The 18,384-nt window shown below is 40.4% G+C and overlaps 4 protein-coding genes across 4 annotated transcripts; all 4 read left to right on the plus strand.

The window, feature by feature from the left end:
- The first annotated feature begins 1,781 nt into the window (after positions 1–1,781).
- Positions 1,782–7,322, plus strand: si:dkey-6n6.1 (uncharacterized protein LOC100170811 homolog). Its single transcript, XM_067240805.1, has 10 exons — positions 1,782–1,923; positions 2,124–2,240; positions 2,359–2,549; positions 2,721–3,270; positions 3,450–3,565; positions 4,362–4,497; positions 4,709–4,866; positions 4,987–5,126; positions 5,964–6,290; positions 6,948–7,322. Exons 1-10 carry the CDS (start codon positions 1,782–1,784, stop codon positions 7,123–7,125), a joined length of 2,055 nt encoding a protein of 684 aa, XP_067096906.1. The 3' UTR covers positions 7,126–7,322.
- A 339-nt stretch (positions 7,323–7,661) lies between these two features.
- Positions 7,662–11,691, plus strand: bgna (biglycan a). The gene is made up of 8 exons (XM_067240808.1): positions 7,662–7,829; positions 8,773–9,049; positions 9,514–9,626; positions 9,755–9,968; positions 10,126–10,236; positions 10,392–10,485; positions 10,604–10,742; positions 10,972–11,691. Exons 2-8 carry the CDS (start codon positions 8,800–8,802, stop codon positions 11,167–11,169), a joined length of 1,119 nt encoding a protein of 372 aa, XP_067096909.1. The 5' UTR covers positions 7,662–7,829; positions 8,773–8,799; the 3' UTR covers positions 11,170–11,691.
- Positions 11,692–11,834: 143 nt separating this feature from the next.
- LOC136946466 (phospholipase A and acyltransferase 2-like) lies at positions 11,835–13,798 on the plus strand. Its single transcript, XM_067240809.1, has 4 exons — positions 11,835–11,928; positions 12,389–12,509; positions 12,832–13,130; positions 13,442–13,798. The coding sequence occupies exons 1-4, from the start codon at positions 11,911–11,913 to the stop codon at positions 13,538–13,540; spliced, it is 537 nt and encodes a 178-aa protein (XP_067096910.1). The 5' UTR covers positions 11,835–11,910; the 3' UTR covers positions 13,541–13,798.
- A 479-nt stretch (positions 13,799–14,277) lies between these two features.
- Positions 14,278–18,089, plus strand: dedd (death effector domain containing). Its single transcript, XM_067240807.1, has 5 exons — positions 14,278–14,443; positions 15,114–15,795; positions 16,024–16,128; positions 16,225–16,362; positions 16,578–18,089. Exons 2-5 carry the CDS (start codon positions 15,216–15,218, stop codon positions 16,979–16,981), a joined length of 1,227 nt encoding a protein of 408 aa, XP_067096908.1. The 5' UTR covers positions 14,278–14,443; positions 15,114–15,215; the 3' UTR covers positions 16,982–18,089.
- Positions 18,090–18,384: the final 295 nt, after the last annotated feature.

Consider the following 18,384-nt stretch of genomic DNA (forward strand, 5'->3'; position numbering starts at 1 on the left):
TACAGAAATATTTAACATACACCCTGCAATAAATATGGTTACTGTTCTCATAAGAGAACATGGTGTCCAGATAAACATGTCATCAGACAAGTTCAATTCTGAGACAAACAATTTGCAAAAGCACATAAAGCAGGAGTTTGCTGATTAGTTTGGTTCCCAGGCTACAAAGAAAATGGGCTGTGTAGAATATGTATGGCCAGTCATTACGGCAAAAGACTTGCAGATAAATCTATTTTGATGCTTTGTGTCCTTGACTGAAAATAGCTTACATGCACAAACATCTCAGCTGTCGGGGAGATAGAGAGAGACAGACAGACAGAAAGTGAGCAAGAGACCAAGAAAGTGACAGAGAGTGAGAAAGAGAGAGAGATGCAGTAATAAATCTTTACTTTTCTTCTGTAGAGACAGGCAGAACCTGCCAATTGGTCTTATGGATTTACTACAGGCCACAGGTCAAGGTTCATGTCTTTTACCATTAACTAAAATATTTAAATAGTACACACAGTGATCCATTATAATGCCTGACGGTTTATATGTATATATTTTTTATGGAACGCTGTATCTACTTTTGTGAATACTTCTCACATGGATTCAAAAGTATTATGTTTTGTATGTCAAAGGTAATGTCAACCTAATCTGCTTCTATATTTCAAACAATAATGTTCTCAAAATAGAACACATTCCTCTGAAACTGACCTTTTCTGGTTTATCTGGTATTTTTGTAGATATTCAGATGACTTGTTTGAACCCCACACTGGGTCTGTTATGCTTCATGCTGGCCAGACAGGCCCACAGGTGTGGGCCTGTCTTTTCTAACAGCAGGATGTTGTAGGAGTGTTTGCTATTTACTTCCTTCAGTGGGTTGTGTTTGGGGAACCTTTAAAACAATTAGCAAACAGGATGTGGTAACCACAATGTAAAGTAAAGGCTTTAGTATGTTGTGGCATTTTGAAAAAGTGAGTAAAACCAGGTCAATGTTTGAATTTGTAAAGAACTGCAAAAAGGGAAATCCCCTGGCCATTCCAAATGATTTCAGAGGGAAACAAAATGTATTATATTGTATGTATGAAATATGAATATGATGGTAAATGTGCATAGTATCTTATTGAAGTTACTCACACGGTGTATGTGAATTCATGAGGCTAGCCCATGGTGACAGTGTAGTGCATGAAGCTTATGGTCAAACAAGAATTTCTCAGGAGTGTGGTCTCTGTGACTCTGTGTCTTGCTGGATGGGGAAGGGGCACAAAGCAACCTTTCATTCAAACTGTGCTCATGTTGGAGAGTTTGCCTTGCTGCAATGTTTTCTTCCTTCCCCAAAACTGTACAGTGTACTACTGCTGGCACACAGCCAATCGGGAGCAGATAAACTGTCTGTCTGTGTCTGTCAGAGAGTTATGTAGGTTGACGTCACAGTCATTATTTTGACCAGCAATAAGTATGTTCTGACTCAAACACATCTATTGATTTGTTTGTTTGGAACCACAGTTTGGTGGAGCCAAAAGAGAGGGTGGGGAATAGAGGTAGGTGGTTGCTAAAAAAACGAATGAAAGAGGGTCTTTGTCCAAAAATGTTTTCTTTTTCTCTCCCCCCAACTCCCCTGCTTCCTCTCTCAAATCCTTTTAGGTCCTATCACCTTTGAGTTTTTTGTGTGGTCAGAAAGTCTTTCTGGAGGGACAGTGGGTATATAAAGGTATTTCGGGATTCCAGATTCCTCATAGTCATTGGAAAGGCTTTCTCTCTCTCCTCTGACTGCCCTGGGGATTCAGGGTGAACTGACCATGGCTAGACTAGAGCTATTTTATCTCTGTATATGTGCAGCTGCACTCACTGATGGGAGAGCCATCAGCAGGAGAGAAGAGAAGCGTTCACGCTTCAAACTTAGGATAGTTGCTGATGCACCTGATGACTCTCTTCTCCCCGGTAAGTTTTACAAACATCTTGTTTAGAGCTTGGTCATAAACTAATATTTACAAAAATGATTGAATTTAGATTAAGTAAAAGGCTGGAAAAAAAGTTGACTTGGCTATTCACTTCTGAGCAATCATAGTGCATGTTTGTACTTACTTAAAATAAACTGTGTTTGCTGAAAAACATTGGTGTGTGGATGTGTGTGTCTGCAGGTCAGTGCCGGGTGAGTGGGATAGCTTTGTTTGATGGGGCTATGTGGTCACCCGAACCTTGTTCCGTGTGCCAGTGCCAGAAAGGAACTGTCAGCTGTCACCCAGTTCCCTGTGCTGGTAGGCTAACAGCTGCCAAAACAACTACACTATAGATATTACTAGTTAGATGGACTACTCTTTCCATCATCAACTATGTGATGGTTTCTTCTACTGAAAAGCGTTCTTTCTCCCTCAGGATTAAATAGCCATGTGGGGCTATCTGGTGCTCACAAAAGCAGAAAACCCTCACCTGGTGCAGTTGAGAAAGAGAAAATCACAGATAAGAGGAAGAGTCTCCAAAGGAGAGGGGGAAGTGCCAATCTGGCTGCTATACCAAGAGCACAGGAAATTAAACAGAGGAAAGAGACTTTATCTCCACCAAAAACTGTGAGTACATATGTCGGACAATAGAAATTCTTATTTGAATTGGCAGCCTAACCCTGTTACTTGAAGTAAGGATTGGCGTTGAGGAAGTACTTTCAAATCCGAAGTCTGAAGATTTGGAAGTTGCAAATGACAGTTCAATAAAGTAAGTTTGAAAGCAAATTTGATTTCCAGGTTGAATCTGCCATTGTTTTGAAACCTATGACCACAAAGAAGAACAAGCAAGATGAGCCAGTGAAGCCAAAGATAAGGACAGCCATTGTGTCTGTAACCAGACGACCAGATCCTGTGCCAGACCTAAAGATGACCAAAGACAGCCTTCCTTACCGGCTTTCAGATGAGGATGATGATGATGATGATGACAATGATGACCCTGATGATGATGATTATGACGATGATGACTACATTGGGAGAACAGCAGGACAATCTACATTGAGAGACACTGCAAGGCCTGCTGTGAGAGCCACTATACGTCCCCTTTTGGCATCCACAACAGGCAGAGGGCTTACCACAGCAGGTGGTCAAGCAGTGCTGACCACCACCCGGAGACCAGTGCCCAGAGCACCAGGCCGGCCGGTAGTTACGTTCCCTCAGAGACCCAGCTTCATGGAATCTTTGCCTGCAGGATGTCTGCTGTCCGAGTCGTTGATCGCCTGTGGCAGCACTGGCATGTCCCACATACCCATTCTCCATGATGCAGGGGTTAAGGCCCTCTACCTAGCAGGTAATTAGATGGAGAGGTGATACTGTATGTATCATAATTTGAGTCTATCAGACATGGGTGCTTGGACTGTTAAGCAAAGTTACAGCATAGACACTGACAAAAGCAGTATACATTTTGTCTCATTTATCGGACAACAGAAGGTTTTGTAAACTGTTTAATCTCTGCTTTTTCTTGTCCAGACAACAGAATAAGTAAGATTCCTCAGAGAGCTCTGGCTGGTCTGCCCAACCTTGAGTGGCTGGATCTAAGTAAGAACAAGCTGGATGACTCCTCCTTCGGCCCAGGCCTCTTCCAGGTCAGTGATGGCTTGGCTGTTGATCCAGTTACACCACTACTACACCGCCAGACCCACACTTACGCCTACACATAGCAACCTTGTGTTAATGTAGACATTCTCATGCTGCACCTGGGAATGGTTGGACATACTGGGCTGCCATGCAATATAACACTGTGGTCTTGCGAAATGTTTCAAAAATATGCCCTTCACAACCCAACAAGCATGTCTCACTCATGTATGTGTGTGTGGTATAATACAGTTCAAATGTTCACACACAACAGTCATAAACTACAATATAGATCTTGTAGTTCCATGCTCAGGCATCAGCTGTCTCCTACAGGCCAACTCTGGCTCCCTTCGGACGAATCTCACTTACCTGTTGCAGAGAATATGAGAATATTGTCAGTCAACAGACAACCCACAACTAAAAAAAACTATCATGTTGGCATTTGTATATTATCACTGGGGTGTCAGAGTAGCTATTGCCAGTGGCAAGCAGTGATTCTAATTGAACAACTTGCTCATGTTACATTGTGCATGATGTTTACTGAAAATGGTTCTCAAGGGAAAAACGTTTTACAGTTTAATGAAAATAGAACCTTAGCAAAAGAACAATATGCCAGAATGTTTTTTTAAATTTTGGTTTGCACCATTCGTTTTAAGGAGGAAAAATGTTTACGGAGGAAGATTGTTGATTGTGAAAGTCCATGTTAACTTTGTAATGTTTGTGAAAGAACACTGGAAAGATTAATGTAATCATGTCACAAATAGGACTGTTGTTCAAGGTGGGTGGAATGTTTGCTTGTTGTTTTAGAATCTGACCAAACTGAGAAGGCTGATTTTGGATGGCAACAACCTGACCAACATTCCTATGTTTCTCCCGCCATCTCTGCTGGAGTTAAAGATGAATGACAACAAACTCAGTGGCCTCACACCTAGCAGCTTTAAAGGTATGTGGTGTGCTTCATTTAATTGAATCTTTTTATAATTGTGATTATTAATATAATTGTTTTACAAAATTGCCATTTTCTGTCATTGCAATGTACACTGAGTTGCACATAAATCTACTGTTCTGTTATTTCACCTGTTTGCCTACCTGCCTTACAGAATAATTTGTTGTTGACATTGTAGTGTTGTCCAGTAAAGTATTTCACACTTAAGGTTTGTCCAAACTACTGACTCTGGAGCTTGAAGACAACCGTTTCCATGACGGGAATGTGTCCCCTTTGACCTTTCGACCCTTGAGGAAACTTATCTATCTTCGACTGGAGGACAATAAGTTTCGTGCCATCCCCTCTGGCCTTCCAGTGTCACTTCAGGTCAGTACTGAGTGGGACCTAGACCTATTCCAGTGTCTTGACCACATGACCTGAGGGCTGAGCTTTTAAACAGTTTTTAGATGCACCAATTAAAGGCTGTAATGTGGCTTGTGTTCCTAGGAGCTTCATCTGTCTGATAATAGAATAGAGGAAGTGCATGCAGGCATTCTCAACAAGACAGTCCATCTCAGGCTGTTGGACCTTAGCCATAACCGTATCAGAGAGGACCGTATATCCCCAAGAGCATGGATTCACCTGCTGTAAGTGCTCATAAAGACTGACTCCTTGTTCTGAGACAAAGCACCCCACATACACTCTAAAAATGCACTTCTTTGTTTGAATTTGTAATCCTTGACTGCCACCTTGAGGGCAATGTAGTGAATGTGGACATTCCCTTTTTTTTATGAATCTATGAATATTAGTTAGAAATGTTGTGACATTGATTGTTTAACATTGAATATCACTCCTTTTAATGTTGTTTACACTAAATACATTTAGTTTAACACTATATGTTCATGTGATCCTCCTGGCAGATCTCCTGGTAGAATAGAGAGGGAAATAAAATGTCTGCAGCACTCGGTGTAATTGCATCTTAGAAGAAAGGGGAGAAAAGAAAAACAAGCTGGAGAGAGTGAAAAGAAATGGAGGTTTAAGGCCTGCTGATGTGGCTGAACACAGAATGGACAAAGTCCAGCTTTATGAGAGGTTCCAGAGGGAGGCGACCTCAAAGGGAGGAGCTGTTGGCCGTCTGACTTGATCCGCAGGATCCTAGTGGCAAGGAAATGAGCTTTTAAACTTGTGCTTTTATGATATATATGTGGATATCATATAATGACTCTAAATATGTAATTTTATGTTTTGACCCAAGAGTAAAGGAAGAGCTCTATAATCCTAGCATCAGAGCACCAAAGTTTAATGATTCCGAATGAAGCCTTTCAATATTATTTAAAGACTAATATCACAAAGTCAGAATCATAGTGTTTCACTCCAAGTCAAAATGCTCAGATAAGACTCAGAATTTGGCCTCAGAAATATTTATTTTGGTCCACTGTAAGAGCTACAATTAATTTGTATCCTTTCTGTACTGTGCATGTCAGGAATCTGGAATCGTTGGACCTTTCCCACAACAAGCTAGTGCACGTTCCCTCCTTTTTACCTGTGGCACTGCGTCAGCTGACCCTGCACCATAACCAGATTGAGCGAATTCCTGGGTACGTGTTTGGTCACATGCGACCAGGTCTGGATCTGCTCCACCTATCCAACAACAGGCTGCGTGATGATGGGATCGATGATGTGTCCTTCCTGGGGCTGCACACCTCTCTGTCAGAGCTACTGCTGGACCACAACCACCTACACTCAATCCCCCGTGGCCTGCTCAAGCTGAAGAACCTGCAGCTTCTCCGCCTCAATCACAACCTGATCAGGTAGTCAATGAAATCTTGACATGCCCATCTGGGCACTTTCTTTATGTTTGTGCCCAGAGCAACTGTCTCTCACTATGCTGTCCCAGGGGTTACGCTGCGAAGAACCTGGGGTGAGGGGCAGGTCGGGGTATAAAGATCTAGATGATGATTGTAATGTTCAATAACGGCCTTTCTGTGAATCTGTGATTCACATAAAAAGCAACACAACTGCCTCTGGCTTCCCCCAAGAGCCACTTACCCTCTGGACACTCTGTAGAAAAAGAGATGGCCACCTACAGTAACTAACCATTGTGGCACATCCACATCTGAAATTGGTACCTTGAATTTCACTATGTAATTTCTGTCTCTTTCTCAGTAGTTATCGCTTTGAAAGTCAACCAGAAGTCCTTTATCATGTCAGAGCACCAGTATCTGTCTGTTGTGACTGTGTCTACATATCTGTACGGTAGAACTTCAGAGAAGTAAACCGGTCTGTCTGCTTGTTTCTCTGTCTGTCTGTCTGTCTGTCTGTCTGTTTGTCTCTCTCTGTCTGTCTCTCTCTCTCTCTCTCTCTCTCTCTCTCTCTCTCTCTCTCTCTCTCTCTCTGTCTGTCTGAATGTATGTATGTTGCATATCTGTCTATCTAACGGTATGTCCCTTGTCTTTTTCCACCCTCAGCTACATTCCACTCAATGCCTTGTGTGACACGCACTCCAGTGAAGACTCACCCTTGGTCTCCGTTCACCTGGAGTACAATTTGATTGACAGGCGCCTCATCCCACCTACAGCGTTCTCTTGTATCAAGACCTACCATAGCATTATTCTACGGCCCCAGAGTCATGAGGACCATGAGTAGTATCATTGTCTGCCCCTTCTAACCCTTCTCCACCGGCCTGCCTTGTACATTGACTCAGTAGTGTCACATACCTTTTACTACATTTTGTTTGATTGCTCTAACATGTCTTTTTGTATGTATTTGTTTAACTGGTTCAGTCTGTTAGACCTTGTGATGTTCTTCCTATTTCTTCCTACAGGGAGATAGAGATGCAATGACCGTACAGTATTTGTCTTTTTAAAGCATTTGTATAAAGAAATACAAACTAAATTAAACAACACTTTGCAATTCTTACTCTGTGAATAGCTACAGTTCTGGTTAATTCCTTAGAATGTGATGATTAAGAACAAATCTGTCTCTCTCTTTTTCTCTTTCTCTCTGACTCTTTCACTCTCTCTGTGTTTCTCTCTCCTACATCGCACATGCGCATATCACCCACATCACCCACAAAAGAAACAAAAAGGGGACTGGACAAACTGTTGGTCATGATTTAAAATAGATGTATCCTCTGAGTAACTACGTTGGTGGGTCATAGCAGGTATTGTGCAGAGCTTCAACTCAGCTGGCAGACAGGCTCAAACAATCAGTATCCTCCCATGGACTGCAGTATAAAACGTAAATGAAGGTTGCTTGCTTAGATTTTTGAAGAACAGATTTTCTGTTCTTGTTGATCTTATTAACTTTTAAACCAAATTTGAGTTGTTGTTTTTTTTACTTCTGAAACGGTAGGTGTATTTCCACTATGATCATTTTTTCTTTATAGTAGACCTAAGATTACACACAAATTAATATATTAATGTTTTGAAGCAATGTACACTTTAGTCTAAAACCGTAATAGGTAACATATTTAGTTTGTGTTTTTTTGTTTGGAATATGGTAAAAAAAATAAGACATCAAAGTTATCTCATACGTTTGTTTTAAAGAAATGTGACCCTGTATTGACTACTGACAGATTTGGGAAGGAGTGACCGTATTACAGTAGATCTATAAAAAACTTTGCGGGACTGGAGAGTTATGTGGCTCTCTATGTGCCTTACTGTGGTAAAGGGTGTGGGAGTTTGTGTCCTGAGAGAAAAAGAAAGAGTGGAAACAAACCATTCCCAACACGTGGCACTGAATTGGTAACTTCCAATTGTAGCAAAAATTCAGGTGGATATTTTCCACCTAAATCATCATATTTAAAAGTGATAATGTTCAGTTAAACAGGACTGCTAGCAAACAGAGTAGACTTACATGTTATCCATTCAAAAATAAAATGACTTGTGCACTTTTATTGCACATGTCTAATATGTAATACTAAAGAAGATTTGCATTGGGGACAGCTTCAACTCTTAGCAAATTCGTGAGAACAGATGTCATGGTTTCAGACTCAGTGACCACATTATATCCACACTCCATGATTTATTTGCCTTCCAACTGTAACCACAAAATTGATGGTGAGTAAGATGGTTCTTTTAAAGTGAGAATGACTTTGACATGAAGATAGATCATGTCTACTCTGGAGTCTGTATCAAAATAGATTTATATATGCCAGATCTGCGTGTATCATTTAAATGTTAAAAGACAGTTTCTACTTACAGTGACTTTAAAGTGAATATCTAAAGATCAACATCTCACTGTGAAACTGGCTTTTTCTTTGTCTTACTCTTGTTTTTATTCCCATAACAGGGTCACTTCAAGACTAGAGACCAAGCCATGCTTCCTTTCACAGTTCTACTTCTCCTGCTGTATGTCACCCCATTACCCATTTCATCTGTGGCCTTACCATACAAACAACAAGGCTTCTTGGATTTGGGGAAGAATTTTAATGTAGAGGGTTTAATGATGATGATGATGAATGATGAAGTGGAGGGTTCAGCTTTTGAGGAAGTACACCCATTGGAACACCCAACTTGCCCATTTGGATGTCAGTGTAACCTGAAGGTTGTGCAGTGCTCTGACTTAGGTAAGTAAATGAGTAGCTTTACTACAGTATCCGTGAAGTAAACCTTTTGATCATCTACGCTTGTCTTGTAAGATGTATTGAAGTTCTACCTTACACATTGCTCTCCTCGCTTGTATTTCCCTCTGGCTCCAATGCTATGTGGAGCTTAGGTCATCTGCCTCCATAATTATATGGCAAAGGCTCACACACAACAACAATGTGCAAAACATATGCATTCAAAACAAAACATGAAGCATTGGAACCACACTTCAAAATTATAGCCTGATGATAAACAAAAGGACAGTAACATCATGCCCTTTAGATTGAATTTGAAACCGTCTGAAAGGACAGGAGTCATAGTGGGTGGTCTGCTACTAACTACTCAAACTGCATTATTTGTCTGACTTCTTAGTGTGGATCAATTGAATAAGCAAGCTAGTTGTGTGGTATTTGGGTGGTTCACCTAATGTATGTTGAATTTGCAGGTTTAGCCTACGTCCCACATGACATCCCTCCTGATACCAGACTTCTAGACCTACAGGGCAACCAGATAACAGAGATCAGAGAAACTGACTTCAAGGGACTGAGTAACCTTTATGTAAGTACCAAACTTTGTATTCTTCTTTTCAAATGGCAAGTAACCATTTGTGTCCCTTTCATTTTCCTGTAACAGAAATGTGTGGTTGGTTGTTGTACTAAATGGCCTCATGCCATACCTCTATCTAGGCTCTGGTGTTGGTAAATAACCAGATCTCCAGGGTCCATCCACGGGCCTTCATGCCTCTTAGACGGATGCAGAAACTCTACTTCTCCCACAACTTGCTGACGGCTGTGCCCAAGAACCTCCCTCCCTCCCTGGTGGAACTTCGTATTCACGATAATAACATAAAGAAGGTGCCTGCTGGGACCTTCTCAGGCCTGGGCAGTATGAACTGCATAGGTATGACATTCATGCTTTCTCTTTTTTTATGAAGATGCACAGGCATGATCAATCAATCACAAATTACATTAAGGGTTTGTCAAAAGCCTCTAATAAAAAGCTTTCATGTATTTTACAGCACTATCACTATGTTGGCCTTCTGTAAATCTTTTCACAGAGATGGGCCGGAATCCTCTCAAGAACAGTGGGTTGGAGCCAGGAGCATTTGATGGACTCAAACTGAATTTTCTTCGCATTTCAGAGGCTAAACTAACAGGCATCCCCAAAGGTAAAACAAATATTTAAGACATTATGTTGGCATTTTAGATTTTATGTTTACAGTATGCACATGCAACAGAATGTTTGATGTATTTCCTAATAGTCAGCCTCAAGCACATCCACTGGCAGGTCATACGTTTAACTCATTTAACCCTCTCCTCTCAGGTCTCCCTGACAGTCTGCATGAGTTGCATTTGGACAACAATCAAATTCAAGCTATTGAGCTTGCTGACCTGAGGGAATGTGAGCATTTGTATAGGTGAGATCTGACTCATGCTTGCTGTTGTAGTTGCTGCCCTACAAACAACTTGATGGGTTTGTTAAGTTAATTTAACATATTTAAACTAGTTTCCCTTTTTTGTGTCTGTGTGTGGTAGGTTGGGCCTTGGGTACAACGAAATTCGCCATATTGAGCATGGCAGTCTATTTTACGCACAAAACCTCAGAGAGTTGCATTTGAACAACAACCATCTCCCCAGCATCCCTGCGGGTCTGCCTGAAATGAAATATCTGCAGGTGTAGTATGAAAGGGGGTTGTGAGGTCCCATCATATGCATTACATTTGTGTCTCAATTTGGCTGATAAGTGATGGTACCACAATTTGGCTGATAAGTGATGGTACCATGCTATAGACTTCAAGACTAGACTGACATTTCAGAGGCTTTATACATTATGTTCCATTTAAGGAATTGCCTCAGATCCAATGCATACTATTATTAAACTTGTCTGTTGTTTTTCAAAACAGGTGGTCTATCTTCACTCGAACAACATCAGCCAGGTTGAGGTGAATGACTTTTGTCCTGAGGGCTTCAGTATGAAGAGGACTTTCTATAATGGCATCAGTCTCTTTGACAATCCTATTAAGTACTGGGAAGTGGACCCCTCTACCTTCCGTTGTGTCAACGATCGAATGGCCATACAGTTTGGCAACCATAAGAAATAGTGTACAAGATTGTGGTGGAACTCAAGCAACTCAAGGGGAGATTTGTATCAGAGATCTGAGTCCTATAGTTAATTGTTATGGAGTGTTGAAGGAGAACCTAGGCTTCAGTAGCCAGACAAGTACAGATGATGGCATCAAAAGTCTGGGGAAGCAAGACTAGGGAGGATCTGAATTTATGGTTAGGGTTGAAGGTTTATATATACTTGTTTTGCATGCATGAAGAGTATCATGGACATGATTATATAAATCATTTGAATATCATTAAGGGTTTAGATTTTTTTAATGCAACTTTTTTTAATTAAGGTGTTGTAATAAGCCAGTGGTTAGTGATTAGCGATTGTCTGTTGTTTTTATTTTATCTTTTTTTATTTCGTTTATTTCTCATAATTCTTCCATTTGAGTAAAAACTGAATTAAAACTATTTCAGATTCTTTTTCAAAATTCTTGAAAAAGTTCATCCTAATGAATTGCAAAAAACTCACTATTTCTATTAAATCTGAACATTCTGGTTTTGTTGTTTTGTTTACATATATATATATTGTCCTTGACATTTTGGAAATTTAATTTTGGTTATCATTATCATCTTTATCAACTGTAGATGATAAAGATCTGATTAAACACTTTCATGCCACCATCTGACAGTGCTTCAAAAAAATTATAAGTAGAGCAACACACCCTATTGTAGAGTCTTCAGATAAGGAAGCACGTTGTTTTAGCTTTGACAGATCATAGCAGCTTACAATGGACTTTCAACAACAGGTGAGCATTAGAACCTAGGAAACTCATTCTTTATTTTTCTGGTGTTTTATTTCACATTAAGAATTTACATATTTGCCAACATATAGCCTATTACTGGTGTGCTATAGGTTAAACTAAAGAGCTCAGGTCATTCACACACCTCCGTATGGTTCAAATAAGATTACAATAAGATTAGCTTCAGTAGATCATATCCGAGTAGTTTCCAAATATACAGGGACCACTTTGCATAGTTTTAATTATGGTATGGTAATTTAGACAAAAAGTCTAAAATATTTATTGCTTCAACTTTAAATTGTTTCAACTTTACGACTTTTTGTTGTCGTTAACATTTTTGTTTAAACAAGCCAGCACCTTGCTCATTTCGCTTAGCTAGATCTTGTGAAACCTGCTTTCAAACTGGAATGGTGGATTTATCCAGGGTGGAGAATGGAATGCACTGCTTGTTGTTCTGTGTACACAGGTTGATGGAATTGTATCCACCGCTCAATTCGGAGACTTGATAGAATTTAAATACCCCATAGGATACTCACATTGGGGTGTATATGATGGAGATGGATATGTGATCCACTTTTCAGTAGCAGGTGAGTGATATGTTTTTGATAGAAAGGAACCTAAAAGTGAGGCACTATACATGTCTGTCTCACTATCACATATTCTAACTAAATATAGCTAATGTGCTGTGACCTGTGTGTTAGTGGTTGTGGGACAAAGCTGTGTTACAAAAATAAATCCATTTCATTGCACAAGCTAGTCTTTATCAATTTTCAAAACATTGTCCACACAATAAACTAAATACATGAAAGTTTTATGAGATTAAATGTTTGTGAATTCAATGTAGGCTACTTTGTTGTTAAACCAGCCTCTAAAATACATTACATATACTTTTCTCCCATGATTATATAGATGAGAGCCAGTTGATGAGTAACATCCGCAATTACCTGCAAACAGCCTTCCCAGTGTGTGGCGACCTACTTCTAGGGGAGACCCAAATCCGAAGGCAGCCCCTTGCTGAGGTTAATGTTCCTAAAGGAGCCCGTATCATTATCAGTAACAGCCGCCATGTCGACAACTCATCAACTGAAAAAGAAATGAGGAGCCGGCGTGATGCTCTGCTCAACAAGGTGTTACCCTACCGACTATTCACCCTGAACTGTGAACATTTTGCCTCATTTGTACGATATGGACAAGCTGTGTGCAACCAGGTCAGTTCAACCCAGTTACTGATATAGTTTCAGAAAGCTGTGTCTGTGGCTTGATTATCTCGAGAACAGGGCACTGTGTGAGTTTATAATTCAGCAGGTGTATTGGTCGGGACCCATGGATGTACAGTGTAAAGTTGTTTGGCTAAGCAGTTCCCGAGAAATAAATATGCATATGTTTGTTGCCTGTTGAGCGACGGATGTGAGAGTTTGCAGAGCATGCCGATGGACACTGCACAAATATAGTACATTCTGGATTAGGAGATCATTTTGTTTCCCAAATTGACTGTGCTTCATTCTGTTGATCCATTTAGATTCCTGCAAGAGCCAAGAACAAGGAGTGTGAGGAAGCAACAGAAGTGTTCCAAGATATTGAGTCATCGTACAATATTTCAAGGGCATTATGGTATTAAAAATTAACATAAAAATACTTTCAAAACTGTAGCATAAATGATTAAGGTATAGGCCAACTAAATAACATTTTGTACTGTGGAAGTTAATAGGGTTTCAATGGTTCCAAAATATTGAATATGTATGTAATATAGGAACAATATGTGGACAAGTAAAGTAAAACAAATGGGAAACTGTTAAAGCAAGCACTCTTTTAAGCCACATAAGCCTACTGTATTTATGTGTTCAATATTTCCATATAAACGTTTATATTGGCTTAATTTTTTTTTTATGTGTTTCTTATGACGCATGTGTTATCTAGGCTATTAGAACTATGGGCTGCTGTAAGCCTACAACCACACAAATAATGTCACTGTGTAAAAAAACTACATGAGGAATTAAGCCCCTTTGACTTTGAGTACATTGCTTCAGAGATGGGCAACTATTCAAGAGGTTAATAATCGTGGCTACCAAACCAAAACTCTCTCACTGGAAACGTCAACATGTTTATCTATAATTATGCACTGATGAAAATCCTACGCAGATAATTTTGCACGTGTATGGGACTAAGAACATTAATTAGTGATCAGTGATACTTATTTCGATAGTTTACAATAGATGAATAGGCGGAGATACCGTGTGACTAGAGGCTAGATAACGCAACTGCATTCTGACGACGACAAGATTTGTCAAATTTCACCGTAACCCGGATGTTCATTCAAAACTGGACCGGATGTTCTTTCATTTTAGTTGAGATCACGAAAATGGGCATGTTAATTGTTAGCGTCCGTTCAGACAGCACAAGTATTCCAAAATTGTGTCTTTTCTATCTTTAAGAATTTGTGACAGGTTATGTAAACAGAAGGTCTCTTCCACCAAGAAAAAAAATAGTCAAGCTGACAATTACACCCCCTTGGCAAGTTAAGGTAAACATCGTTTGGCTACAACTGCTGGGTTGCTAGTTAGCCAGCTATCTAGTAGCTAGCTACTACCACAACAATAAATCTATTTTCTGTTTAGCTAGCGGTACGTTAGCACGCATAGGGGCCAGACCAAACCGTTGTCGGGCAATCAGCTAGCTAGATAATGGTGATTTGTTATGAGTGAAATATATCCATTCTAGCTAGGACTATTACTGGTGACACTAAGGAATGTTAAAATAGCTAGCTAATCATGTTATAGTTCGCCTAGCATTATATGGCTAGTGCTAGTAGCTTAAATCAAACCTAGCTGTCATTCTTTTCGTAGCTTCAGTGTCGTTTGCATATCTCCTCCTAGCTACAGATGTCCATGACCTGATATAAAGCTATTTCTGTACAAACCGACATCTGCTCAAATGTTGTATCGTGGTAGGTTGTCCAAAATGTCATGTGAGCAGTCTGCCCTATGTTCAGTAAATCTGTCTTCTACTTAGCAAGCTTATTAGCCAATAAGCTATTGCACCATTTTCAGGTACCTAGTTTTTATAGCTTTGTTTTTAAGTGATGCCTGATATTGCTGAGGGTGAGCCATCTGCTAGTTTCGCTGTCAACTCAATAGGAAGTCTCAACTATTACCTCTATTTATGGTGTTTATTCATTATTTTCTGTTTCTTAGGAAAGTTGTGGAAGTTCCTACCTCAATACCACACTAGTGATCAGTGATTTTCACACCCTCATCGCCCTCACCGTGTGATTTGTCAACCCCTGACACAAAGTGATGACATCACAGCAGCACCCCCTCCCCAATGCAAACGTCAACCCTCCCTTGCTTGTCCCTCAGAACTCTTCAGCTCAGCAGGCTAGACCTCACATTCACCCCAACCAGTTGGACTCAACCCACAGCAGTTCTGTGACTGCTCACTCTCTTCACCACAGAGGTCTAATGGGTGGTGTTGGGTCGTCATCTGTTGGAACCTCCAGTGGAGTGACAGTGAATCGGAATGCCTCATCTTCTAACCCAAACTCTGCCTCATCCCGAAGGCCCTCATCTGGTCGATTTGAGCCCTGGCCTGAGGAGGCTGTGGACAATGCCTATGGTCTATACTCACTTCATCGTATGTTTGATATAGTTGGAGCCCAGCTCACTCATCGTGACGTTAGAGTTCTGTCCTTCCTCTTTGTGGACGTTATTGACGAATACGAGCGAGGAGGAATCCGGAGTGGGCGAGACTTCCTATTGGCCCTAGAGCGGCAGGGTCGTTGTGATGAGACCAACTTCAGACATGTGCTGCAACTGCTGCGTATCATTACACGTCATGACCTGCTGCCCTATGTCACACTCAGAAAGAGACAGACTGGTGAGTGAGGGTTGCGCACACATGAATACTTATTTTTTAAATCAATGTATTTCTTCATATGATCAACCTCACATATACAGTGATTTATCAGACCAAACTAAAATCTAAGTTTGATAATAAAAATCCATAGGAAATTGCTCCTGAATTGTAGCTAGAAATACACCTAGCAAAAACTCCTAGAGCTTGTTTGCATGGTGCAATACAATTCTTTTATATTGTGTTTCTTAGTGTGCCCAGACCCAGTGGATAAGTACCTTGAAGAGACATCAGTACGTTATGTGTCTCCAAGGGGAGGAGCTGAGAGCAGAGAATCTGTACCACATAGAAGAGCAGGTGGGTGTGCAAATCTGCATAATACTAAGTTTATTTTGATCCTATTTGACAATCAACATTTAACATGCCTGGAATATTTGTTTTGTTCCTCATTAGGCCCCCAGCCAGTGATTTGCTGTTCTCCCTCAGGGCCGCAGGTGGGCCCTTCTCGTACAAAGCCAGCTCCCCCAGGACCTAGTCGCAAAAGGAAGAGAACCCACACCACGGGAGACTGTAGGGAGAAGCAAACTTGTGGTAAGGCCAGGATAATCCATTTAATTTAAAAGTCTTACATTTTCTGGCTGTTAATAAGACAATGATTTATTTGACTTAAAAGAATGCTGTTTTCTGGCAGGTGGGGTATACAGTGAGTGACCCTTATGTTTTACATTGTGATATGAGACAGAAAGCATCTACTCATATCTCATACCTTTTTTACTCACCATGATTCTCCACTCTGGCTCTCTCAGATATCCGCCTACGAGTGCGTGCTGAGTATTGCCAGCATGAATCAGCGCTCCAGGGCAACGTTTTCTCCAACAAACAGGAGGCAGTGGAGAGGCAATTTGAGCGCTTCAACCAGGCCAACACCATCCTAAAGTCCAGAGACCTGGGCTCCATTATCTGTGACATCAAGTTTTCTGAGCTGACCTACCTAGACGCCTTTTGGAGAGACTACATAAACGGCTCTCTGCTGGAGGCTCTGAAAGGTGTCTTCATAACAGACTCTCTCAAACAAGCGGTGGGACACGAGGCCATCAAACTGCTGGTTAATGTGGACGAGGAAGACTATCAGGCTGGTCGTCGTAAACTTCTGCGTAACTTGGTCACAGGGGGCAGCGGGGCGGGAGAGAGCAAAGAAACTGTGCCCTAACTTGTCAGTAACAGTAAAGAGACCCTTCTTGTTCTGAAAAGAGAACTGCAACTTAATGGTGTGTGAAGTGTTGGATATCTCTTCAATGGAAGTGAAGAGAGCAAGGAATAGTTTCAAGTGAACATTTGGTTAATTGAGAAGTAAGAGTGGGCCCTACCAGACGTTGTCTACAGAGAAAATGGATAATAAAGTCATCAACACTCGTGTCAATCAATTATGGACCACATCACAGAACAGACAGGCGATAACAGTGTTTCTTTTTTTTTTTTTCTCAGAAGGAACAATAATAATATTGTAACTTGTTATTTGAACTCAGAATAGGATTAACATTGTCTTTTGATATCACCCAGGTCTTTGACCCAGTCATTCTCAAACTGACACCTCTCGAGGTTGAACTATTGCTCCACATTTCTAACAATTGAATAGTTCTTGTTTTAATCCCCCTAAACAAACAATTACTTTTGAATTTAGACACCATTTGAAATGAACAAATATTGAGTGTTTTTTATTCTTTTCAACTAGGCTTTGACTGTTGAGACAAACCTTGTTAGAGTGGAGACAAGTGTGCATGTATGATTTGAAAATGTTTTATTATAATCCTGAGCTGACATTTCCAGCCATCATCACCATAATAATGCCGTTTTGCTTTGCATCTGCACCAATTACTTTTTTAAATGTACTTTCAAGTCACTTATTCTTCAATATCCCCAATACTTGTCCAGACGTTTAGTTTATCATCTGACTCTGCCCTCATATGGAGTGAATCTGTGTTACCCACTGTATCTAATGCCAAAACTGACCCTCTTCCATTCTTCCAATGTAGACACACACTCACTTTGGGTACCTGTAACATCAGCTTTCTGAAGTAAAAAAATATCTGAAGTCAACACAATTTCTGGATAAAAAGGACAGTATCACAAATGTAGGTGTGTTCTGTTATTTTACCTGGCATGTTGTTGCCCTTGCTAGTGTGCAAGACCAGAGTCAATTGGACCAAGGTTTGAGTAATGAAGTATCAACAATATTTGTTCTGTTTTTTACTATTCATTTTGATGTGCTGCATAGAAATGAATCATAACTTGAAAAATAAATCAGATCTTAAACCACAGGTAGCAACAGTATTCCAGTGGTATATGTGACAGTGTTACCCGAGTTAAAGAGCCACCAGTACTTGCAAAATGAGATACGCATCAATGCTATTTTGACTGTGTGTGTACTTTATTCATATAACGGGGTGTGTTTCTGTAAGTGAGATGGTTGGATAAGCAATATTTTTCAGTCAGATTCATAGCTTCTTGTAGTCCAGTGTGGAAAGAGGATTATGTGGATGTGATCACTGAATGTCAGGGAAAATTATTAGCATTGCAAGATAACATACTCTTGGCTCCTACATTGCAGTTGTC

The sequence above is a fragment of the Osmerus mordax genome, chromosome 7, assembly GCF_038355195.1.
Source record: "Osmerus mordax isolate fOsmMor3 chromosome 7, fOsmMor3.pri, whole genome shotgun sequence".
NCBI classification, from domain to species: domain Eukaryota; kingdom Metazoa; phylum Chordata; class Actinopteri; order Osmeriformes; family Osmeridae; genus Osmerus; species Osmerus mordax.